Source organism: Hoplias malabaricus, chromosome 6 (genome assembly GCF_029633855.1).
Source record: "Hoplias malabaricus isolate fHopMal1 chromosome 6, fHopMal1.hap1, whole genome shotgun sequence".
Lineage (NCBI taxonomy): Eukaryota > Metazoa > Chordata > Actinopteri > Characiformes > Erythrinidae > Hoplias > Hoplias malabaricus.
Window position 1 is genome coordinate 35,391,426 of NC_089805.1, and position 26,678 is coordinate 35,418,103.

The 26,678-nt window shown below is 38.1% G+C and overlaps 1 protein-coding gene across 1 annotated transcript; it reads right to left on the reverse strand.

The window, feature by feature from the left end:
• Positions 1 to 2,052: 2,052 nt before the first annotated feature.
• On the reverse strand, positions 2,053 to 26,591 carry hpcal4 (hippocalcin like 4). The gene is made up of 4 exons (XM_066674158.1): positions 26,427 to 26,591; positions 6,909 to 7,079; positions 6,131 to 6,346; positions 2,053 to 5,401 (listed from the first exon to the last, which is right to left on the reverse strand). Exons 2-4 carry the CDS (start codon positions 7,068 to 7,070, stop codon positions 5,204 to 5,206), a joined length of 576 nt encoding a protein of 191 aa, XP_066530255.1. The 5' UTR covers positions 7,071 to 7,079; positions 26,427 to 26,591; the 3' UTR covers positions 2,053 to 5,203.
• Positions 26,592 to 26,678: the final 87 nt, after the last annotated feature.

A 26,678-nucleotide genomic window follows, 5' to 3' on the forward strand; every position in this document is an offset into this window, starting at 1 on the left:
ACTAACTAATACAAATATTACCAACAACTATGAGAGATATAATAATGAGTATAAGCCTGATATTAAATGATTAAAAGATAAAACTGTTGACACTGTGCTGGATTAAAATGATTTATTTATCTTATTTATAAATGATAACAAAATACCATAATGGAGGGAAAAAAATGTAAATTGGACTGTGAATGGAAAAGTGCTAAAATGTGTCATTTCGTCTAAAATTTAATCACCAGTGGTCCGCTCAGAAAACGCTGTGCAAAACACTAGTGGACCTCCAACTTTGCCCTCCGTGGGTCTACAGTGGTCTGTCGTCTCCTTGCTCTCAGGGAAGTTCTTAAACTCGTCTCGTTTGTTCGTTCAGTTTTCATCAAACTGGCAACCTGTTCAAGATTCACGTCGGGGGAGGAGGCAGAAAGCACTCGCCACTCTTTTTAAACTGTATTGTAGTTTTAAACTACCAATTTTAAACGCTTAGTGTCAGTATTACATTCCTTCATTCATTCATTCATTATCTGTAAGCGCTTATCCAGTTCAGGGTTGTGGTGGGTCCAGAGCCTACCTGGAATCATTGGGTGCAAGGCAGGAATACAGCCTGGAGGGGGCGCCAGTCCTTTACAGGGCAACACACATTCACTCACACACTCGCACCTATGGAGACCTTTGAGTCGCCAATTCACCTACCACAGTGTGTTTTTGGACCGTGGGAGGAAACTGGAGCACCCAGAGGAAACCCACGCCGACACAGGGAGAACACACCTAACTCCTCACAGACAGTCACCCGGAGCAGGGCTTATTTACTTTAGTCATTTTTCATCTTCAACGTTGCAGTTTAGTTTTAAGATTATTGATAACTTAAAAAATGCAGTAACATTAATTTTCATTTGTATTATGACTTAACTCGCCAATTTACAGTTAGCTTAAGTGTTCAGTACTAACTATGAATATAAATATCAGAAAATATACGGGCACATGTTACATTTGCTAGATAACAGCAGTTAATAGACATGGTCATTTTAAGTTTGTCCTTACATCTAAAGCATATATTCATATAGAAAAAAGAAAAAGCTGAAAGTTTGACATGTAATCACATATTTATTATATTCATAATTTGCATATTTAAAGAGTTCAGCCGCACAGCTCTCTTCAGTCTCAATTTATTTAAGAAATAAATGTACAAAAATAAGCAGCAGATGGCAGCACACAGCAGCTTTTTTTTTTAGTCAGTGTTAGGTATTATTATTGTTATAAACATTTTTACAAAATATCTGTGAAATTGAAAATAATCGATTATGAACTTATGAATTTAATGTGGTACAGTTCACAGAAACACCCAGAAGGTTTCTTTAAAACAGACGAGAGAATATCTTTAGGTAAAAAACTAAAGAGATTTCCGTAATATCCCACTATATTTAATAGTTAGTTTAAATGAAAATGAGGCGGCAGGAGGCACGAAAGCTCATTAATGGGAAATAAGTCAATTAGAAATGGCAAAGTCTACACTAGCAGTGGTATGGCCATTGGGATTTATTGGGATTAGGGATGACTGTGTTACCCACCTGTGTACACGTATGGGTTCGTTTATGTAAATGTCAGTGTGGATTTGTATCTCTGGGGATAGATTAAGCACACATAAGTGTGAGTCCTTGGGGAGAGATATGTTTTTAGTGTGTAAAATGTATTTTGATGACTTGTGTATGTGTGTCCCTGGGGCCAGGTTCTTACACAAACACATCAACATCTTCCACACTGTCGTCAGACTTCAGCATGTGTCCCAACCACCACACTGCTGCCATGACAACAGCATCCGTCATGACAGCAGCACCTTCATCTGACTCATACTGTGCAGGTCTGTGCAAAAATATGCTTTGCTTTGTGTGTGTTTGTGTGTGTGTGAGATAGAGATAGAGAGAGAGAGAGAGAGAGAGAGAGAGAGAGAGAGAGAGAGGATAAGATTCCATACTGTGATGATTTGTGGTACTCATGTCTAGAGGACTGACAGCTAGAGACATATAAAAGACACAAATAAAAAAGACAAAGAGCTTTTTTTTCAGCTGTTCAGTACATCCACAATTTTAATTCTCTATGTACCAAAAATAACACATTTGTTTGTTCAAGGAGCTTTCAATTACAGCATTGAAAAAAGGAGACGTACAGAACTCAAAGCACATGAACATTTATTAAAAGGTATTGCACAACTGGTCACATTTATTCCCTTTTAAGTTTTGTATGCTGGGATATACATAAGGTTAACAGGATTTAAGAAGTATCATTAAAGCAGTGGTCACAAGTCTCGGTTGCTGTGATTAGGATCATTTGTACACCTCTTTATCCAAGTATTATGTTTCAAAATTAAACATAGTGTATCACAACCCTCATGTTTCTGTCTATTCTGACAATATCTTTTGCAATTTATGAAAACCAAAAGGAAGTTGAATCAGTCCTCAAACAGCAGTCTTTTGAGCTGACTTGTAATCATTGGCTGACATATTTAGTTTCACAGAGAACAGGTGGAAACATTTCAGTGCATTCAGTTTACACCTACCTTTCCTCTAACCATGCAGTATTTGACACATCTGATCTCTGAACTGAAATAAGGTACAGTATATCAGTGATCAATATTAAACATGCCAAGTTCAGTACCAGATTCATTTCTGTGATCTCAAGCACATCACTGACTATAATGTACATTCATTATAATGTACAAAAGACAAAAGTAGTACACATTGCAGACTCATGCTTGTACACTTTTAGAATTTTAGCTTGTATTATTTTTGCTGTCTGATGTGAAGTATTATAATTTGAATCATTAATATCATTACTTTTGTAATTGTGTTTGCTTAAACAGATTCCACAATAAACAGGCTAGAGAATGTGCGTCTGTGCAACTGAAAAGGGGCAGAGCTAGCTATCTGCACTGTTAGCGAACAGAGGGAATACATTATCCCAGCTATACGCAAAGTGAACTGAGTGACCAAAACAGATACGTTCACCTTCATATTCACAATGGTGATCCTTAAAATTATCATTTAGTTTGTAAAAACTTGCTTGTTTAGTGGAGCTAAAATATAGATATCAGTAACACAGACCTCCATGATTTTTGTAGCTACATTAGCCTCTTAAGTACACTGTAAAATTTCATTGCTGAATAACTAAATATAATTTTTAGTGAACCAACATTATTATAACCAGCTTCTTAAACCAGTCAGGTTAAGCCCAGATGACTTTGAAATCAATTTGACATATATTTTATATGGAGGATTATATTCAAAAGAACTTATAAATAAGCATTTATCCACCTTGTACTTAAGCAAAAATAAAAATTTTATTACATACATATATCCCAGAACATATGATCACCAGCAAACTTGAAGTTAGTTGGGTTGCCAAGACTAAACTATTTGACCACTGGGTAGCAGTATAAAACAAGAGGATCTTGCTCCAAACTAGTGCAATGATATTCTCATAAGTATAGCAACAGATGAAATATTCTACTTCCTGCCTTGCATCTGCTTTTGTGTTGATTATACCAGAGAGCAATAGCAAAAGGCATTTAGAGAATATTAATACAATTACTCTCTGACGTTACTGACTAAGCTTGCACAATGTGGCAGGTGAAAAGGTTATGTAACTACGACTGTGGAGAACTATAGCTTTCATTAGAAAACGAGTGTGTATAGTGCACAGCACACCAGCTGACAACGAACATCATTTTAATACTCCCAGCTGTGGACGCAGAAAATAAAGTCAAGGACTTTTTCACACGTGTGCACACTCATACTCTCTCTCTCTCACACACACACACACACACACACACACACACACACACTGACACACAGACACACAGCCAACTCCTTTATACACACTTCTGAAAAATTCCACAAAAGGTTCTCACATATGAATACACAGTTTCACATCACTCCCTTTCACCCTTGCAGAGACAGAACATATCCTGTGTACGCACAAATGTGGCTGTGTGGTAATATGAAAGCATTATGAGTGACACATTTACATATATCATCATGTACATATATTTTAAGTGCTTATTCCAGCAAGTCTACCCAAGTGCTTTTAACTGCATCCTTCCTTCCTGTGCGAGAGAGACCTGGAGCATTTTTTTTAATGTTTTTTTAAACCTAAAAATATCAGTCCTCCTCTCAGACCAGCTGATGGCCAGGATTTGTGACTTTAACACTAAATATTACCTTAATGCAGCTTGCCTTATATCCACCATTATGGTAACACCACAGTTTGCTTCCTCTATTCATATATGAAGCAGTGGTACAAAGTGGCAGTGGTGTTTCATTATGGATTTCCATTCACAGATTAAAAAAACAAAACAAAAATGTAATCCGCCTCTGGTTAAAGAAGCGTATTACCTGTTTGGCATTCAGACAATGGCAGTTCTAGAATATTTTCAAGAGTGTCCAATTATAAATATGCATTCTGTGAATAATGTGATTATGGTACTGTGATATACAGCACCGACCAAACATTGGTGGAAAAAGACTTTCATCATTCTGGTTAGCTCCACTGCACACTCCTTTCTTTAATTTGAAATTAAAACTACACTTTCCTTTCTATTGTTTCTGTCCCTAGCTTCCTTTAACACTCACATTTTTCACTATAAGTATTTCTTTTTATGTGCACTTTCACTGAAGTCCACATTCACAAAGAGATTTTGGAGTCTACCAAAATGAAATAAGTGTAAAACTCATTTCCGCTAGGACTCAGTTTAACGGTAAACAGAACCATTTTACAGGATGATTTTAGGAAATGTTTTGCTATTAATAATATCATAACATACTGGTAATGTCAATTTGTCAAATACGTTTAAAGCAATATCAAGTTTTCATTTAAAATGATTGAATATTTCTTTTTTAACTAAAGCTAGTTATAGCACTGTTATTAAATAAGCTGAGAACTTTTCTTTTAGATCTTTAGACATGGAAGGTACATTCTGACAATTCCGAATGGAAACTGATGAAAGTGCTTCACTTCATACTCTAGTAAACTTTTTGAACAAACAAATTTCGCCATTTCGATTGTCCCTTGTCCATCTGTGCATCTGTGTTTTCACTGAAATCAGTAGCTATATGTGTTTTTGATGGATACCAAAATGTCATTGTGAACATCACTTAACCTGCTTTGTCCCTAAATGTCTGTACATTTTGTATCAGCCCCTCCCATCCCTCTCTCCTCTTCTCCCTTACTTCTGCATGTCACACTGCAGTAGGAGGACAATAGAAGGGTCACTCTTGGCTGCCTCTTTGAATTCCTCCAACGTGATCTCATCGTTGTGATCTTTGTCCATCTTGCTGAAAATCTTGTCCACGCGCTGCTGAGGTGTCAGGCCATCCTCGTTCATGCGCATCATAATCACTGTGCCCACCATTTTATAGATCGCCTGGGAGAAAAGGCAAAGAAGTGGTGGCAAGAGGGCAGGAGTGAAATGTGTAAAAAGTGTAAGAACAGTGGAAAAAAGAAAAAAATAAAGGTTAGCTGCCTAAAAGAGAAAAAAACATATACAAGTGTACGAATAAACATTTAAATAGACCTCTCTTGGTTTGCATATAGTCTTGAAATCCAAGTAACACACTTGGTGGCCGATCAGTGACAACATATTTACAGATTTTACTAGTGATTTGTGAAATACAGGACGCTGGCTTCAAGGTTCAGAGTTGAAAACCTTGATTACACCATTCCTTTTCCAAACAGGACATATGCATTAACACCCAATTTTGCATGTAAAATACAACTGTAAAACAAACATCCACAAACTCTCCATCTTTTTTAATGAAGAACTAACCAGCTACAGTGTAATTAGATAGTAATTAGATTAGATGTAAGTAGATTTGAGCACATCTGATCTAGATGTTGTACATGTATGCATCTATAAGATAAATTTAACTGTGATTGTGATGGAAATGAGTTTGTGTCAAACTCTTCATCTCAATATAGTCAAACATGCACTGAGATTAGATGTGCTTGGGTGTGTATAATACACTTATTGTCAAAACCGGTTGCACCCAGAAAGGAGTGTAGGATTGCAATGTGCCAGTATTGTTCCCATCATCTTGTTCTGGCTGAGATGACTGAAAATATATAAATTTGCATATCGCACAGGAAAATTCACCTCTATAATCTCCAGCATCTCCATGCGTGTAATCTTGCCGTCTCCATCCAGGTCATACATGTTGAAAGCCCAGTTGAGTTTCTGTTCAAAACTTCCTCTGGAGGTGATGGAGAGGGCACAGATAAACTCCCTGAAGTCAATTGTGCCATCGCCGTTCTTGTCAAAGGTCCGAAAGGCATGCTGAGCAAATTTGGAGGCATCACCATAGGGGAAGAACTGTAATATAATTTAAGAGTGAGCCAGCTTTCATCAGACCTCTTCCCTCCGCTGTTTGAAATGTAGCTGAATGTAAAAGTATCTGGTGTAAATATTCTCAGACTTTCTTAGTTCAAAGTTTTATCCTATATGTAGAAGTCTAATGTAGATAAGAAGCTACATTATGGGCAGCCGTGGCCTAATGTTTACAGAAGGGGGCTTAGGACTGTCCTTCTCCCTCAATCCACAACTGCTCCCCAGGCACTGTGGATGGCTGACCGCCGCGTTGGGTGTGTGTTCACAACTCTTAGTGCACTTTGTGCGTGTGTGTGTGTGTTTACTGCCACAGATGGGTTAAATGTGGACACATTTTGTTGTACATTTTACAATGACAAATAATTGCACATTATCATTATCAAGCAATGGTAGATCAAAGACACTTGCTTATATCCTTTCTAACTGTATCACATGCTGTAGGCTTCAAAAATAATGTTGTGTTGAAACAGTAATCACAGAATTCACACCTATTTGTAATTCCTTGTGTTTACCAGATGCCCGTAATAAGTGTGAATATTGTTCTCACCTTGACGTAGAGTTGCTGGAACTCCTCCAAGTTGAGGATGCCGGTGGGACAATCCTTCAAGAAGCCCTTATACCACTGTTTCAGCTCTGCTTCATTGAACTCTGTGTTCTTTGTCAGATCATCTAGAACCTCTGGAGCAAGCTTGCTGTTGTGTTTCCCCATTTTAATGACCTATGTATGGACAAAAATAAAAGTGTACACATTTTTTGTTGGAATGTTCAGCAATAGAATGTGGTCAGGAGAGCTTATGCTAATTTTCAGTCTATTAAATCAACTGGGTTCAAATTCATTTGCAACCGTTTAGGTAAAATAATAAACACACTAATAATTTTTTAAAACAAAGCAAAATGTGCAATATGTACACATTTAAATTCTTAATACGGTAAAATGGCAGTGGCTGTGATAATAAATATGGAATATACTGTATAAAGCAGTTCAAATTATTGCACCTCTGAATTATTGCACACATAAAAATGAATTGTCTGTAAGTGCTTATCCAATTCAGGGTCGCGGTGTGTCCGGAGCCTAGCTGGAATCATTGGGCGCAAGGGAGCAATACACCTTGGAGGGGGAGCCAGTCCTTCTCAGGGCAACACACACTCACTCACACACTCCCACCTATGGACAAGAAACCAGATCACCCGGAGGAAACCCATGCAGACACAGGGAGAACACACCAAACTCCTCACAGACAGTCACCCGGAGCGGGACTTGAACCCACAACCTCCAGGTCCCTGGAGCTGTGTGACTGGGACACTACCTGCTGTGCCACCATGCTGCCCTGTTATTGCACATATGAGCAGTATAATTTGTTATTGAGTATTGCACGAATGAACCATAGTGTCACACATTGAAGGAGGAGTTATAGAGTTTGATTGTCACAGGTAGGAATAACCTCCTGTGGCGCTCTGTAGTGTATTTTCGGTGGAATGAGTCTTGTATTGAATGTGCTCCTGGGCTACAGCTTAATTGAAGTTCCTTCAATCCACAAATGTGATCGGGTCCTTTTATTATGCACAGCTGGAATTATCCAGTGCAAATGGGAAATTTTCAATTGCACTATTTTGGATCCGAGTTTCCCTTTTTTATTGTTCTCTAGAAAGTACATGAAAAGTGAAGCTCCGTGCCCAAACTGCGACTGTAGTGACATCATGTCTTATATCATTGCACATAACATGTCTGCCTGCATAAGAGCCAGAGATATATTTGGTAGCCCAAAATTGCACTCAGATTTATAAATGGGTATTTGGGTGCACATGAAATATGAGGCACTGTTCTAATGAGTCATTACCTGGACTCTCAGCTTATTAAAGGTGATTAAATATTTAGCAGGTCTAAATACTTGACGAAGTGCTCTAATGGCTGAATGTTTCAGTGGTTCTGCAGCACAGCTCATCACAGACTTTCTCTAGAGCCCAGACACCCACAGCGCTTCTCTTCCCTCCTGACAGGAGACCATTTAGGTGTGATCACGATGACTAATCAGAGGTGAGCATTCTTTTCCCTCCTCCTCCTCTCGCTCCACTCCACTCCCACTCTCTTTGACCTTTTTCGGAATTCTCAGCGCTCAGGCACTTGCTGCTCCTCAAGGCTTCACCCTGATTGGCCTACTTTAGACAGTGAGATCTAACTGACAGTGTAAGCTATTAACAAACTTTGAGACTAAAGGAACAGGCTTCATGAAGCTATTTAGGCAATGAAGTCATTTTTCAACACATTTTTACAATATTTTTGATATTTAACCTTTAAAGCTAGCATGTGATTTCTCCAAGAGTCTTCTTTAGAGCAGAACATTATTTGTCATTTATTACAGCTATAGGGCTGTGCATTTAATCCCAGCCAAAATGATCATACAAATAAAATGAAATAGACAAAAAATTAGCATTTGTAAATAGAAATAAATAAGTTGAAGGTGCCCTGAGTATTAATAAGTTTCACCACATGAACCTGTAACTCAAAATCATTGCATTTGGAAATACTTTGTGAGATTGTGAGAAAAATAATATTTAACCAATGCCTGAGACTAGTAATAGTCATTAAAATCATGGTCCTGATCTGTATACTTGGGTTCCCTGTATGATTTTATTTTCCATATTTATTTAATGCTGCAAGGCTTTCCTCAACAAGCTTGACCCCTAATATGCTTGACCCCTTTTTAGTGTTTTATTAATTGTCACATCTATCCATAAATCCTGAAGGAGTGCTTCAGGCCTATTGAGGTACCAAAGCTTATGCTGCTTTGTGGAATCTACATGTTTTCCATTACTCTGAACATATTTAATCCAGATTTATATTGCTCCATATCATAATTCTGTTTTCCAACAGCTGAACCTATGCAGTCTGCTTCAGAAAGGGCAGTTACTGATATATTTTTGATGATATAATTCATCACTTCAAACCAAATTCACAAAGCAGAGAGTATTTTTTTTATTCAGTGCCAAACTGAATACCATCACCTTTTGTAGACTGTATTCTTGCTGTCCAACACCTCAGGCAACAGTTTCTACACATAAAAACACTCTCTGGAAAATGTACTAAACAGTACTGGTTAGGACACAAAAACTTTCAATTTATCAGTGTAACTTGAGTACTTTCAGCTAATGACCATTACAACAATCATTCATTTACTTATTGATGTATTTATTTATTTGGCTGGTTGTTTTTTATAGTTCAGTGTTGACTCCAGTATTGTAGATGTCCAAAGAATCAAAGTAGATATGTGTAACATTGCAAAGTGAATATAATGTTTACCACTAACTATTATAACAAATTATTATAACCCTAACCAATAACTGAAAATGGAGTTAGCTGTAATAAGTAAAGAAGTTTGAAATGCATTATTTTATTACATAGTTTAAAAGAATGTATTGTTTTTGTGACCTCACCACATCCTATACATTTTCATAAATCTGCAAATACAGCCTACAGCAGTTAACACCCATGCATTCATGCAGTAATTAAGTGATAATTTCAGTCTGGATTATTTTCGAGTGACAAAATATGCAAGGCAGCCAATCAGGACATAACTTATAGACTTACATACATTTTAAGGACACAGTCAGTTTAATTCTAAGGTGTAAAGAAGGGCTGGCAAATAGCTTGCTTGAATCCTATGAGCTTTTTTATAAAATTTAAATCCAGTATTGGATGAATTATTGACTTAAAGTGGGTCCGGAACCTCTGTAATATTGAAAGCAGTAATCTTAATGTCATAATATTAAATGATTAGAAATAATTGTCTCTTTGAGTCACGTTAAATAAAAGAAGTGATGACATTTCTCTGGTTTGGGTGAGCCGTTTCTTCTTCCCTCTCTTTTCCTTTTCCTTTTTTTGGCTCCAGTAATTCAATTAGGGACACCCATCAGATCCACTAGAAGACAGGGATGCATTAAATTCTTAGAGTAGGGTCTAAAACTGCATTTTGTGATCTACCCTCTTATAAATGTGTGCTAGGTGGAACACTAGAAATTGCTATACAATTTCTGACATCACATTACTCTGATACCTTAGAAGACTGGTTTAGACCAATGACTAATGAAGAAGACAAGGCCAATGTTGACCACCTCAAGCCAGTGTCATGAAGAATTTTTTGGGAAATATAAGTAAGGCCATGGGCATTTTTGCTGGATTACACAGCATTACTAACTCACAGGTTGTGAGTTATTGTCGTAAATGTTATTTTTGCTAGTCATACTTTTAGACCCAGGAATTAGAAAGAGTACAAGAAACTAAAAAAGAAACTGAATGTATTCTAACTTGTGGTCAATCAGTAAACAACACTACATCTTGTATTATTCCAGTTTTCTGGGCTCCTATCCAATTGGCTAATCCAAAATAGTTTTTACTCTGACACAAATGCCAAAGTCTTCTTTAAAGTATACAAAAAACAAATTTGTTCCCTCAAACAAATACATATTAATTTTATGTGTCTGAAGTGGACAAAAAAACAGCCATGGAAAGTGCACTTTTGGAACATGTATTTTAAAAACTATAATAGAAAGAAACTTTACTTGCGGGAATACTCCACTCATTTATATAATTGACATACATGGGTCTCTTAAAAAAAAAAACATTCAGATAAAGATAAATAAATAAAGTTGAAAGCAGTTGCCTGTTCTCCATTGCATGCTGTGAAAATATTTATTGGTTTTCATCCCCTCAATCCCCCCGTATATTATATTTTAATGCCAGAAATGTGTAATTATTAGATCCTACTTTGGTAGTCCACTGTTAAGGCTCAGGATCTTGCTATGGATGGTATAAGCTTAACTTAAGCTTCTGAATGGAACCAATATGTTGTCATCATTTCTGTCCTGGGTAAACTGAGGACACAGAATAGCAGTGCATGGGGTGCATAAAGGAATGAATAAAATAATATATAAATAAGAAGCACCACATACCAGAAGACAGTCTTGTGATTAAGCGCTACATGTTCCAGTGCAACATGGAGGGACAAGTAATTGTTCACAATTAAGGCTGGAAAAAGAAAAATGCAAACCAATCTTCTGGTTTCTGAGTATTCCTGTTAGAAGCTTTTCATTCCAGTGTTTTCAGCCTGTGAGTCAGCCCCACATTAATTTGCAGAAGATGATGTTGCCACTTATCAATAAGCACAGACAGTTTTCTTTGTGAGATTAGTGGGAAAGGCACACAGGGATTAGGCTGGCACCTGGGAGGGGAAAGCATTTAATAGAGGAGAAAGAAAAGGTGCCTTCATTTTTGTAATTTCCGTTGCTTGGTGTACAGGTGATGGTATCATCTTGTGAAGCTGGATTATGGATTCTTTCAGTATGGCACAAATCTGAGAGCCCTTAGGGATGTTGGGTAAGAGGTGAGTCAGATGAGGAGAGAAAAGCAAAGCATTCAGAGAACCAGACATTCCGAACACATGCCATTATGGCTATTAAAAGTAAACTCACACTCAACAAACAGACTTTAGTGAGAACAGATCAACTGGAGCACATTCTGACATGAATATCAATTAGTCATTAGTCAAGTCTAAAACCTCCTATCTAATATTGTGTATGTCTTCCCTGTGCCAACAAAACAGCTCTGAAACATAATGGCATGGACTCCACTTGACTTCTGAAGGTGTCATCTGAAGGTATTTGGCCATTAGGCAATACCACTGCCAGGATGAGGTTTACTTGGTCTGCAGCCAAGACATTGTTTAGTTATTGGGAAACTTCAAAGTAATATCCAGATGAATGGCAGGACAAAGGTTAACCAGCAGAACATTGGCCAGAACATCACCTTGCTTCTTCTAGCTTGCCGTGTTCCCATAGTGCATTCTAGTGCCAACGATTCCACAGGTAAACAACTCTCTCTCTCTCTCTCTCTCTCTCTCTCTCTCTCTCTCTCTCTCTCTCTCTCTCTCTCTCTCTCTCTCTCTCTCTCTCTCTCTCTCTCTCTCTCTCTCTCTCTCTCTCTCTCTCTCTCTCTCTCTCTCTCTCTCTACGCCTGTCCACAAAACAATATGTAAGTTACACCAGGCCGTTTTCTTCCACAGTCAATTACCTCAGTGGTCAAGAGTTAAGCATTTGTGCCTGGTCTGCAACTGCACAGCTCTGTACACAATCTGTTCTGACACCTTTTACTTTTTATTCACTTTGTACTAAAATAGCTTTTCTGTGGCATTGGACAAGACAGACGAGCTTTCAGTCCCCGTTCTCAGATCTTTATTCTTGTTAATTTTTTCAACTCCTCAACTTCAAGAACTGTATGTTCATTTGTTATCTAGTATATCCTACCCTCATTAAACCCACATCCATTGTCCATTTTATCAGCTCCACTGACCATATATGTGCACTACTTAGTTCTACAGTTACAGACTGTAGTCAGTTTTTGCTTTGGCTACATTGTTAGTCCTTTTCAATGTCCTTCAATAGCCAGGACTCCTACAAGACCACCACAGAGCAGATACTATTTGAGGGGTGGAACATTCAGTACCACAGTGTAGTGAGGTCAAGGGTTGGTGAGACACAGGACAGACAGAGCCAGGTTTACCCATATATGAACCCCAAAGAGATTCAATTATTAAATTCTCAATAACTTGATTTGATTAGGTGATGTTTGAGTCACATTTTGTTTCCCAGTTTTTGGTGTGGTCTGTAAATGTTTGATATTAGTTATCACTTGGAAGAAATACATGTGAAGGATCAAGAAAAGCTTGATAATTTATGGCTCTGATATGTGCCCACAATGGCCCTTGTTGTCAATAAAGTTCAATAAAGGGTATTCACTTCAACACAAAGGGAAATACACCTTGCATGAACTTATCTTTATTTATAAATTATATACATACACCTTTCCTTCTGGAGAAAGACGCATGTTACTTGGTTGTAGCAGAGGAGTGTTGCCAGTACTCTGGCTCTTGCATTCAGTTTGAATGGGATTGCACAATACGAGGCAAGGCAGACATCTGGCCTGCTGCAGTGACACTGACACGCTGGTGTGTGAGATCAATATCGGCTTCTAGGAATGTGAACTCCAATTCCCAGAGTCCCTCTGGGAGTTACGCACTACAGGATTCTTATATGGTAGCCAATCAGAGTCTCAGCGTATGGTCACCTGTTTTTAGACTATATATACTGTGTTTGTTTTTTACACTTTGTGAAGTATTGCCCTTATGTAGAGCCTTACTGAGCAGTTTATTGATTAAATATATTCTTGTTATATACCCTTGGGACTCTATGCACTTGTGTTTATTTTGACTATTGCTTATTCTCAGTTTTTTTTTTTGCTTTGGGATTATCCTTTGTAATAAACTGTCCTGCTTCACTCTGTGTTTGTCTCATCCTTGAATCCTTACATGGTGGTGTGTTGTATGTATTGCACTGGCACAAGTTCATCAGACATAGCAGTGATGCTTTAGCTTTTAAACATTGGGCACACTCACTCTCCACTTCATCAGTTACACCGACCTTGTTGGTCCACTTTGTAAATGTAAAAAAACAGAGAATATCTCATCTGTTACTGCACAGTTTGAGTTTGTTATCCTCTAGTATTTCATCAGTGGCCACAAGATGCTGCCCAAAGATGCTGTTGGCTGGTGACACTGAGGTGATAAAAACTTCAATGCAACACACTAACACACCACCACCATATCAGTGTCACTGCGGTGCTGAAATGGCCCACCACCCAAATAAAACCTGCTCTGTGCTGGGCACACACTTCAAAAAAACAAAGGCACAGTGATAACCAATTTTTGAAAACAAATTTCAGAAATAAAAAGACATCGGGACCTAAAAATATGTAGGTCCTTACATAGCATCCCCTCCCCCATTTCTCAAACTTGCACCCTCACACCCCCATGCACACTTGATATGCCCCCAGTTCACATCAGATGACATATCATATATACATCAAGGAATTTATGATAATATGAATATGGAATGTCTGTTTTCTGCCAATACCAAACAACAATACTGAATACACTGTATTGTATAATTGTATAATGAGGACTAAACTTTTCTGAATGTTCTCCTCACCTCGGTGCTAACACAAGATTGGCCATGGCTTTGTCACAGCATTGTGACTGTGTCTCTCTCTCGCTCTCTCATAATTGTCACTCTGATGGATCGATCGACTGTGGTCAGCCGTGTGGTCACTGTGACGTCTTTGACATTGCAGCCACGTCAGTCCAGTGAGTGCTCCTTTTAAGAGCTGCTGAATGAGATAGAACTGTGGACCCAGGGCCATTGCAGTGGATTAATTCCAATACACCACACATACACGCACACATAGAGAGTGGGAGGCAAAAAAAATTGAAAAAGAGGGGGGATGGACAGGAGTGAAGGAGAGAAGCTAGGAGGGGCGAAGCTAGAAAAACACTGAAATAAATCAGGACTATTTTTTGTCAAGGACAGAGGACATTGTGCTGCTCACTGTATGTGATTGAAAAACGAAAGTCAAGGTGACTCCATTTGGAGTGTGTTATAGACCTTGATCAGAAGAATGACCTCCCACTAGCTCTGAGAAAAGCACCTTAGACAAAGGAAAATATGAAAGGCTTTTGTTGCTACTGATATAACACCAGTCACTATATCAAGTCTCATACCTCAAACATAGAAAGGAAGCCTTTTTATAACTTTTATAACAAAAGTGAGTTATACTGATATACTGTGAAGTTATGCTCTTACTAAATGTGTTAAGATTATTTGATAAGGACTCGGTTTATCAAATGGCTTTTATCCATATAGTGTTTTTTATCCTGTAACTCCATGGAAACCAGTACAAACTGGCAAATTAATTTTTACGTTACAGCAGTGGGAAATGTCATAGCAGTTACTTTACATTTAATGTTTCATACTATGTATATAGCTTTTATCCATATATGTATATATTTATATATGGCTCTTTTAACCGGATCTATATCAAGTCCCTTTATACCTCAGCTACACACCAATTATAACTAATTTATGTCTGAAAATGCAGAATGTTTACAAGGCAAATGCTAGTGCACATGTGTTCGGAAACACTCCACTGTGTCCTGATGTGCCAAATGTAGCCAGTGTGTTTAAAATCCAATTACTTTCAACTGCAGTTGTGTCTCTAATGAGGACCCGTTAAAACTGAGGTCAAATTCAATAAAGCAGAGGACACGCAGCTCATATAAATAGAAATGGTGCTTTGTACTTATAACAGGGCTGAATAAATTACATACAGTACAGTGTCTCTGAGATCAGAGTAAATTAATGCATAATGAGTGGCCATCCATCATCACAACCCCCGAAACAGCTGTGGAAGAGGAAAAGCTTGGAAAGGGAAATTATTAAAAGAATGCACAATACAAATGAATAAAGCATGTGTCAGATGTCTGCCCTACCGCTTTTTGTTTCCCTGTCTAGTTCTGTTTCCATCTTAGATTTCCTGTTTTGTTCCCCACGTAGCTTCTTTTCCCCATGTGCTCCACTCCCCTGTCACGGGTCCTGATCTCTCCCAGGTGTTTTGTGTTCCTTGATAGTTTATAAGCCCTGTCCCCAGTCTCAGTGTTTGTCCAACATTTTTAGTTTGTTGTTCCAACTCTCTGTGTGTAATTAGTTCTCCAAGTCTCTGTTAATGTCTCCTTGTCTGTCTATAGGTGTCTGTGTTTAATTAGCTCTACAGGTCTCTCTTTAGTCTCTAGGTCTCTGTGTTTAATTAGATTTTTAGGTCTCTATCTGGGTCTTCATGTTTTCTTCCTTTATTCAGCGTCTTGAGTTTTCTATCTTGTTGTCTTTGCTTTTGTGTCTGAAAGTCATGTTTTGCATTACAGTTCTCTCTATCTCTCTTGATTAGTATTCTCTGTTGTTGGTTGCCTGTGGATATATTTTGTCTTCCATTATAGGTCTATGTCCAGTGCTTTATGTTTTAATATTTAGATTCCTGTTCTTAAAATTATTAGTTGTTTGTTTTAATTTGCCTCCCCTTGGTTGTTTAGTCTCTTGTGCCCTTGTTTATCTTTTGAAATAAAACATTTCTTGCACTTACATCTGTCTCCTTCTAGTGTGATAGCAGGACATAAACCAGACAGGGAGAGGCTAGTAACATTTCCCAACAATCTACACACACTTTGAGTGCTGCATTATGAGTGTGCATTAAATATGTTAGCAAATGCATTTCAGAACAATTAGTTGTCTTGGCAACAGCTGAAGTAGCTGCCATGGGGCACGTCACAGTCTCTGGACCTTTTAAACCATCAGAATTCTGCCTGATATCATCCTATTAGACCATCTGAATAGAATATTATAATAGGCTAAAATCTGACAAGATAATCTCCATCCAAATAATACAAAGCATTCTGAATATCATTTATGCAACACTTAGACAGCCATGCCCTTAATTTTTTTTTCCCTCTATAACTCATCTCAAATCTGATAACTGTTTGACTAAAATTAACATGTTTGATGTCTTTTTTCAGAAAAAAAACACAAGACGTGTCACTACAGATTCTTGGGATCAATGCCATAGAAGAACAGTGCTATGCTTGGCTTAGAGTGAGCAAAGTCATGGAAGCCTTTGTGGAGGTGACTACATGACGTTTAATAGATACAAAGACAGAACTACTAACAGGATATATGCAGTCAGAAGGTATGCAAGAAAATATCACTGAGACAGGAACAACAGCCCAGAGAACAATAGCTAGATAAAAACTTAGATCTACACAGGCATACATAATTATGGCAATGACAACATTCACAACAACTGAAATGACTATAATAAACCACAACATGGGACTACACTGTCTGACCTTATAGTGTTAGACATGGTGGGATGAACCTGTGAGCTGCAGTCATGGCTGAGGGAATCAAGAGGGAACAGGCTTGTCTGAGATGAACTGTGCCTAGAACCTTCAGCTGCCTTGTGCTCACGAGATTATAACAACGTATGTCACTATCACAAGTAGGACAAAAATTAACCAGCATGCACTGCACAGAGCAGGTGGCAATCAGTCAGCACAGCACCTGGTTAAACCGAACAAGCCTAACAAGACAACACAACCACAAGACTAAAGCAAAACAGATATAAAAGCTGACACCTGACAAACAGCTTATTCTCTTTCTAAATCAAATCACAAGAATCAGAATTACAGCCAAACTACATTGACAAGAAAACACATAATAGTGAATCCTGGCACAATGTACGACATGTAAAAGTAGTAAAAATTACAATTACACAAAGGTAAAGAATTTTACTTCTTTTAAATGACAAGTGTATATTTAGAGTATCATTGTTGCTCACTCTGAAGGGAGAGCTCTCACAGTGCAGTTGGATCAGACTCTAAAGCAAGCTCTCTCTGTTGATGCTTAAGGGGTGAAAGAAAATGATCTTGATTATGAGACTTCCACACAATCAGACTATTGGTTACGCCCAGTGTTGAAATAGTAAACTATAGTTGATCAAGAATGGGACTGAGTAATAACAGGTTATTAACTGTCATACCATACTACCTCACTCTTGAAATAAAACGAGTTCTGAAGACTGGTGGTAGACGCAGTGGACTGATCAAGTTTTTCTGTGAAAGTTGCAGTGGAACTTTCTCTCAAACAGCTCATTTACAGGTGAGTCATAAAATTGTCGACAGGCTCATGTGGCATAACAACCAATAGTGGGCATAAATAATGCAGCTGTTTGGAGATATGAGAGCTAAAGGTCAACCACGCTTATCTAGAGGCATAGGGGCAGATCCAAGACTGTCAGACATCATCATCATCTACTGGAAGAGCATTTGTGTGCAGTGTGTCTGTTTGTGTGTGTGTGTGCAAAATGTATATAAAAATAATATGCAATGATATACAAAGTTGAAACTTTAAGAAAGTGTATTGTTTTTTGAAAATATTTGCCCATTTTGTATTTATGCCCTCAAAACAATCCCAAAAAGTTGGAACACTGTAGAATGGGTGGTATCCACATTTTTCATACTGCCGTACCCTCTCAAAATATTTTAGTATACGGTATTTCCATGGGGTGTGGGTGCACTGTCAGGCTGCATGAGCCTCATATCTGTGAGTGTGGACTGAATGAAGGGTTTTCAGCACTGGGCAGTTCAGCTCAATACATCCCGAGTGTGCACAAAGACACACCTATTGACAAAAAATTTATTTATAAAAACAGTTTCTAAAAGAGCTTTTTTCAGTGGCTGGTGCTAGAGGAACAGTAAAGTTTAAAAGGTCAGCTCTACACTGTTTAGAAATATAGCTGGCCAGCTAACAGGCATTTGTGGTTTAGCTCACCACATTAGATGATTTTCCAGTGAATTGAGGCTCAAAACAAATAAATAAATGATAAAGCCTCATACCTGAGAGCACAAAGTCAAGTAAAAGCTGAGTATTTTGACTGTTTTCAGCTTTATTCCTCTCTTTTGGCCCAAAGTCAGCACTAAACTAACAACTGTGGTGTGCTACTGGGCTTGTGTTTTTTCCCCTCCCATTTTCAGACTGACATCAGCATTCAGTGAGCCCCTCACTGTGGCTCTTTTAAATGTACAGAAATTAACCTTATGGCCTTGTCCTTAAAGACACAGAGCAGAAATTTCACACACGTGTCATAAATACTGCCCTCATTTTGAGATACCATCCACATTTTTAAATACTGTGGTATACAGTATTGAGTTAACGTTATACCACCCAACAGCACCCAACAGCAGACGGGGGCTTGTTTACAATTGTGTTGCATCACCTCTTTTTATAACAACACAATTTTGGGAACTGAGGAGACCAGTTGCTGTAGTTTTAAAAGTGAAATATTTCCCCATTCTTATAGGCTTATATCTGCTTAACAGCTCAGGGTCTCACTTATAGTGTTTTATATCGTTTCATGCATCAATTGTTATTAATGGGTGACAGGTCTAGAATATGGATTGGCCTTGTCTTACTAAAATAAGCAAAGACTTCCCTATAAAAGTCAGGGTTTCAATAGCAGCATGTTGCTCCAAGACCTGTATATATTGTTCAGCATTAACGCTGTCTTCTCAGATGTGCAAGTTACCCATGCCATGTGCACTAATGCCACTAGCACCATGATGCTGGCTTTTGAACTGTGCACTTATAACAACCTAGATGGCTCCTCTCCTCTTTAGCCAGGAGGATGCTACATTTTGAATTTAATTCGTCTGACCATAGGACGCTTTTCCACTTTGCCTTAGTCCATCTTAAATGAGCCCTGCCCAGAAAAGATGGATGCACTCTGCATCCTGTTTATATGTTTTTTCTTTGTATTTGTGAGGTTTATCTTGCATTTGTGACTGCAGGGATAAACTGTGTGCACAGAAAATGTTTTTAGAATGTGTTTCTGAGCCCATGCAGTGATTTCCACTACAGAAATGTTTCTGTTTTTAATGCAGTGCCATCTGAGGGCTCAGATGAGACTTATGAAATCAGTGCTCCTTAAAAAATCTACAATGACATTGAAATAGAGTACAATTATGTTCTCAAAATAAAGGCACCAAATGTGTACCCCAGTGAGGAGAAAGGTACCATCCAGTGAGTTTTTGAGAATGTATTTTCCTCTCAGCTTACTCACACACACACACACTCCATCTCCATCTCTCTCTCACACACACACACACACACACAGAAAGATGTGATGTAAACCAATTGCTCAAAGGCATGAAATATCTTAGCAGTCAGAGGCTTAGTGTCTCAGGTCCCATATGAGGTGAAGGTCAGAAACAAACAAATTACTTCACTGGAGCACTTTGCCCTCGAGTTAGGCTTTTAACTCCAGATCCTCCAGGAGTCTTCCAGCATAATAACTCACAAGCCTGTAAGTATCAAACGGTAAGAAACACTTGCTCAAATAATGTACAACACCAAAAAAAGCATCTAGGCCTAGCCATGCCAGCCCTCCCTGGGTCCCACTGGATCATTTAAAATTAGAAACAGGTGCTTGTTTCTATAGTAATATTCCTCTCCTCTGGCACAGCAGAGAAAACCCCTCTCAGAGGAAAACAAAGCCACAGCACCTTGCATCGCTACAGCTAAAGTGATAAATACTATTAGCTATGTGTGTTAATGTACTGCTCTGGATTCTGGAACAGTCAAAAAAATGCAAAAATTGCAAATGTATTCTGGGGAACTAAGCAACAAAGAACTTACAAGCTTTAAATCACTAGTTTCTTGTTGGGTTTTCCCCACAAAACTAACTATACACACCTGCATTCAGCATCAATTCTTGTATTTTAAAATGAGGTTTGTACTATATAGAGTCCCAGCAGAGTAATTAAAACCAATGTAGAAACAGCTCTCAGCTCAGACAAATCAAATATTTTAGCAACAGTCAAGTTACAACAAGTCTAGAACCTTCCTAGGATTAGTGTCTATATGAGAAAATGTCAGTTTAAATATCAGTCAATACTAGGCACTGATACACCGATACAAAAACTGTGGGTATGTGGGTATTGATAATGCCAGTGCATGTTTAAACTTGTAAAAAAAAAAGTGTAAATATAACTCTTTTAATCTGAAACATGTGTCAAACCTATCAAAGCTATTCATCTGTTCAATGCAGATTTCTTTTTACCAAATCATCATGGAAACCTAATTAATGCCAATAAGCATAGTGCACGTTTTATACGACATAACTGGTTGTTAAATAATTCATTTTAATCTGCCTAAATCGGACATTAAAGGACTATCTCATCTTCTCAGCTGCTCCCAACCACAAGGACAAACACAAACCCAGTGTCTGCTCTACCTGCTTGTGAGGACATCCAGGAAAAATAAATATAGTGTAGGAAATCTTGCATCATAACACTTTAATACCCCTGGGTGACAACTGGCACTGAATCATCTTGAGACTGATCACCTGAGACCGAGAGTAATGAGGAAAACTTGAATTAGTTCTATACAGTTTACAGATTATTCACACAATATTTGGGCGAGAACTTAAAGCCCAGAAACCTTTAGAAGAGAAGATATAACAGTGGATGGTCCAACCAGCCGAACAAGTACAAACAACCTCTGATCTCTAAACTCTTTCATAACATAGTACAATATGTCTCAGTCAACAGGTGCAGTACACCTGATCCCTAAGAAGAGTTTAGAGAGAGTCCAGACTCAAGGAGGGCCTTGGGAAATGTAATTAAAACAAAAAGTCAACATTTCATATTTCAGCCATAATACCCCTGTACTGCTATACTGCATCTGAATCAGATTCTGTTCCTTTGTTTGACGAAAAACAAATATCAGAAAGGCAGACAGTTTTGTGCAAAATATAACTACACAAACAGTCATCAAGCAGCTGCTTGGGTTTTGCAAAATTTACATAGAAACAATCCTCAAGTGAAAATGAATCCTGTGCCAAAGTCACCCACAATATAAAATTAAACATAAGACATACTTCAGTCAAAAATGCATGTCAAAACAGAACATTTTACAAATAAAATTAAAAGCAGGACACCCATTTTCATTACACTACATGTAACCCTGACTAGCTAATCTGCTCTGTCTTCATCCATTTTGTGTGGGGCAGTAATTAATAGCACCACCAGCACAGTGATGATTTAGTAGAGGTGATGGCAGTTCCATTTTACCCTGAAATTAACATGAGAAAAATGTTAAATTAAATGCCCTGGAATTCAACTAGAAAATGGCAGGTCAAGCAACGCCAGAAGCCCCTTCTACAGCTACACTAGGGTTGTGTTTATTACACTATTCAGACTACTTCAGTTTTATCAGGAAAAGTTATGTATTGTTATTATAAAGCAGATGCGCCCAACCACTAATCAGGCCAGGGGTTGTGTAATATTAGACCACACCAACTCCTGCATCGGGAAGCAGCAGCTTAACCCAACATTACCATCATAATTAATCCATCCTTACGCTCGTATCTTCATGCATTTACTATTTACCTCTTTTTCTTATGATTTCTGATTTGCTGAAAAAATGCATAGAGGAATTATTGCAGAAATACGGCCACAAATAAAAAAAATGATCGCAAAAATCAGTGCAACAGCAAAACGTTCTTCATGAAAATTTCTCTCACATTTTCAAAAATATATGCCCTACACTTCCAACAACCCCACCATCAATAATGATACTAAACACTGAGATATATCCAGCTCAGATAGGTTTAAGCAATCTTAAAATAAACATCTCAGCTCTGCAGATTACGAAGGGTCATCAAAACCAGCGCAGCCAGACATGCCAACGGCTTTTCCTTCAGAGATGTAGTGCTCATTAACCAAAGTAGACACCTCGCATTTTACCTAAATTATCAACAACTTCCTTAATTTATTATAGCAACTCCTCTATACATAATGCTTAGTTGCACAACTACACAGTATTTCCTTTCTACTACTCAGATTTGCATATGTACAGACATCTATACGTGCTTATATATACAGATAACCACACACTTCAGCTCATTTCACATGTTTTTTTTTTCTTTTACTCTATATTTAATATTTTATTTACTTGTTAGTAGTCTGTGTCCTTGACTGGTGTGTCCTTGACTAGTGTGTCCCTTAACCAAGAAAACTTATTTGTACCTGCAACATACTTGTCAAAATGAAGTGATCCTGATTCTAATTCCCATTCTGAAATGAACACAATATATTCCTTCAACATCAGATCAGATTCTGTTAATATCCATAAGCTGTAAATTAAAGGGGAGTAGCACACAAAGCCATGCACTGCCTATGTGGAAATAACACCTGGTTCCTAGTTGAGGCACAGCAAGTTCCCCAGTGGAAAGTCATGTCCGTGAGCCTGGCACGGTGTATGCAGTAAAATTTCTCAGCACTGGTTATGTCATCCTGTTTTCCGGACACTGTCAGATCCATGCAGTGTAACATGTGAGGCAGGCGCATGAACAATTTACCTCCGATGTCCAAACACAGCCCAAGGCACCATGCCATGACTCCAGCTGCTAAATGTATTTGAAAGCATCTTGCCCATTGTGACAATACTCTCGTCTGTCATTCACATTCAAAGCAGGCAGCAGAGCAAAAAATGGGGTGGGGGGAGCCTGTGGTCCCTATTAGATGAGAAGAGAATAATATCAACAGGCGGCTATCAGAGGAAAGGCTACCGTTGGTTCTTCTATTCACACATGTCTTTGTCTTTTTTTCATGCATTAAATTCCCTGAGGCTGTTTGATTTGTGCTGCTGAAGAGCCTCTGACTGTCTGCTGCTTTTTTGAGCACAGCCATGTTGAATCTACCATCCATCTCCATGAGAAACAGACCAGGAGGGTAATCAATCAGCTGGCTCTGTATGAGTGGGCTTCAACACCTGGCACTGTCTGGGCGCTTTTGTCTGGGACAAAACAGAGCTCTGACCGTGTGCATGTACCACATGAATAGGGGATTCGTGTGGGTGGAATTCAGGTTGTGAGCTTGTACTCATTGCACACCACCTGTATTCAATCTCCAGAACAGTGAGTATTTTATAAGCAATGGTACTTCCACTGCACACATACACACACACACGCAGTCACGCTATCAAACAACAGCACATTCCAGCAGGCACGGACCAGCCACTAGTCAAATAAGATGTTCATCTGTGACCTGGTGGTTTGGAAGAGGCCCATTTTGTCCATTACACTTGAAAACAACATTATTAAAGACAAGTATATGATACGCAGGACAGATACATGTCTTTCAGTGTGAAAATCTGTGTTGTCATTTAGTGAAAAGGAAGATGTGAGAGTGGTTATCATAATGAGGTCTTTGTAAATACAATATTTTAATGTACATTTATAACACTTCATTTTACAGCAACACTACATTAAAATGTTATTTCACAGTTTTTTACAAAATATACAAAAAAGTTATTTGAGTTCTGAGTTGTTGTTTTGTGCACTATGTATAAGTATGCATAGGTATATATGTTGTTGGGAGGGGTCTACACACCTACAAATTACTGTTACATGTAGATTAGTATTGCTTTTTTCTTTTTGACATTATATGTCAGTGGTTATCGTTACATTTGGATACAACAGCTGGGGATGTAACTCATAACCATGAACACATGAACTGTTAGGTGGTAAAACGTGTTTTAATTTGCTGAGTGTTTTAAGCAGAGAGTTTGGCTGATTCTGAAAGTGTTTTTTAGGTTCAGTTAAGGCACTAGTGGGGAGTCATACAGCGTATAGCTGTATTCTAAATCTCTTGGACATGTAATGCATTATTTAGATCATTTCATGACTTATGCAGTGTACTATATAAAGAACAGGGCCATTTGCAAATTCAGCCCTAATATACTGTTGAAATATGAGCAAAATATGGATATTTTACTGTGATATATATTTATTGTGATGCTGTTCAAGGCATATTGTGGATAATGTCCATAATGATAAACAGCATGTTTTGTTTTAGAAAACGAGTATATCTAGGTCTGTTTAAATGGATTTATGCCAGAATGTAAATTCTTTGGTGGCAGTTTGTAAATGTGGCACAAAGGCAAGAATAGTGTATGGTTAAAATGTCTTTAGGTATCATGGTATGAAGAGTGTTTTCCCATTTTTGCAAATCCCTACTGTCCCTCTCCATTTTCACCTACCCACTACTGTCAGTCCCTTCATCTTTACCCAACTCAAGAAAACTTTTCACACAGAAGTGTCACTGTGACAAAAAAAAACCCTTATTATCAGCGGTCCAGTGGGAGGTGCTGAAAGCCTTTGTGATTTCACTCTGCTTTGACTATATGACCACTCACAGCCATGTTGAATGGCAAGTGCAGTCAGTCCCTCTCTCTCACACACACACACACATCTGTCAGAACAGCACACATTCCCACTTTTATCACCCAGACAGAGTGATCAAAAATAACACTCACCCTTTTGTAAAAGTACACCCACTCTCTCTCACTCTCTTACACATACACTCACACTTTGATGAACATAAACAAACTCTTGATGAACATAAACAGAGCAGCTCAAACACAACACTGACGCACATCCTCTGCCAGCCAGTCATCCAATAACTGAGCACCTTTATTCACACAGCACAGCTAAAGAAAAATTTTGTTTTTTTTGTCACTGAACTAAAAATCTCCCATTGAAGTTCTTGTATTCAGCCAAATGCAAATACCTGGTCACCTGCGTCATTATTTCCTAATTTTTAACATACTATTCAGTTTAATATTGGCCATTTTTCTGAAATAACACAAAAAAAGTCCAATTGCTGGTTAAAGAAATATACAAACCTCTGACATTTCAAACTATTTATTGATGCATAGACTTCAAGAAAGTCTTCAAAATCGAGAAAAAGACATCTGCACTCTGAAAACTTAGACTTCAAATATTTATTTTTATATAAAACCAAAATTTCCCTGTAATAAGTTGTGCTGTAGTGCGGGAAACGTTCAATACCAAAAACATCAGCTGTAAAATTAAACTTGAGATTTCTTTCATAGTAATTTTGGTCAGTTCTATTGTTTTCTTCAGTTTAAATGTTGTCAGAATACTTTTAGTAATTGTTTGATTTAAATATGAGACGTGTAGCATAATGATCCGTGTGTTAGATATAAGAGATTATCACAGATAGAGCACTGTCACAGTGATTGTTGTATGGATGGAATGGCCTTGCTTTTCTAAAAGTGTATGTTTCATTCCTGGTCAAATTCTATATTCTATGTTGATATATTTTTAAGAGTATATCCTACAGTTTTGGAGACAGCATACTGGGAATTTATTGGTGGAAAAAAAGTCCATAAAACATAAAATGTGCCATAACTTTTACACCTAAATATGTTACCATCAGCAAATCACTCTGTGACAGGCTCTTACTTCTGTCTCTTAATCTCTGTTACACAAGTCATTGCACTAAACATCTCATATTTATCTGTAGACAATTGTTTAAAAGCAGTATCAGAATTGTACAGTGTTGATAGTATTTGTATCTATATAAAAGTGCCTGATGACAAGCTGAATGTACAAATGTAAACACAAATACAAACAGATAAGGTTCTACATTAACAGCCGCTCTCTTTTGATATCTAACTTACTGCACTGTAGCAGATTAGAGACCAGCACACAATAAACACACATGTAAATAAACTAGGGCAACTGAAAGTAGGAGCATGAATGACTCACCCAAGTGTTTCTGGTGAGGTGGTCGCTCTTGTGTGTTTAAGTGTGTGTTAAGTGTTTTATCCTCTCAGCAGCTAAAGAACAGCAGCTCTTTCCCGGAGAGTCAGCCTCGTATGAGTCTTTCTCCCACTCTCACAGCGATAATGAATGAAGCGATAGCTTCCCCACCGTGTTGCTATTATTTCCACCCGATTTCCGACACGCCACGCCTTCCTCTGCTGTGATTGATTGGTACTTCAATCTAAACCGATGAGG

Excerpts from the sequence above, each read along its gene's own strand:
- hpcal4 (XM_066674158.1), bottom strand. The coding sequence starts at position 7,070 with ATGGGGAAACACAACAGCAAGCTTGCTCCAGAGGTTCTAGATGATCTG. Across the intron at positions 6,347-6,908 it reads TCCAGCAACTCTACGTCAAG|TTCTTCCCCTATGGTGATGC; the intron begins GTGAGAACAATA and ends ATTATATTACAG. Across the intron at positions 5,402-6,130 it reads AGATGCTGGAGATTATAGAG|GCGATCTATAAAATGGTGGG; the intron begins GTGAATTTTCCT and ends CTTTTCTCCCAG.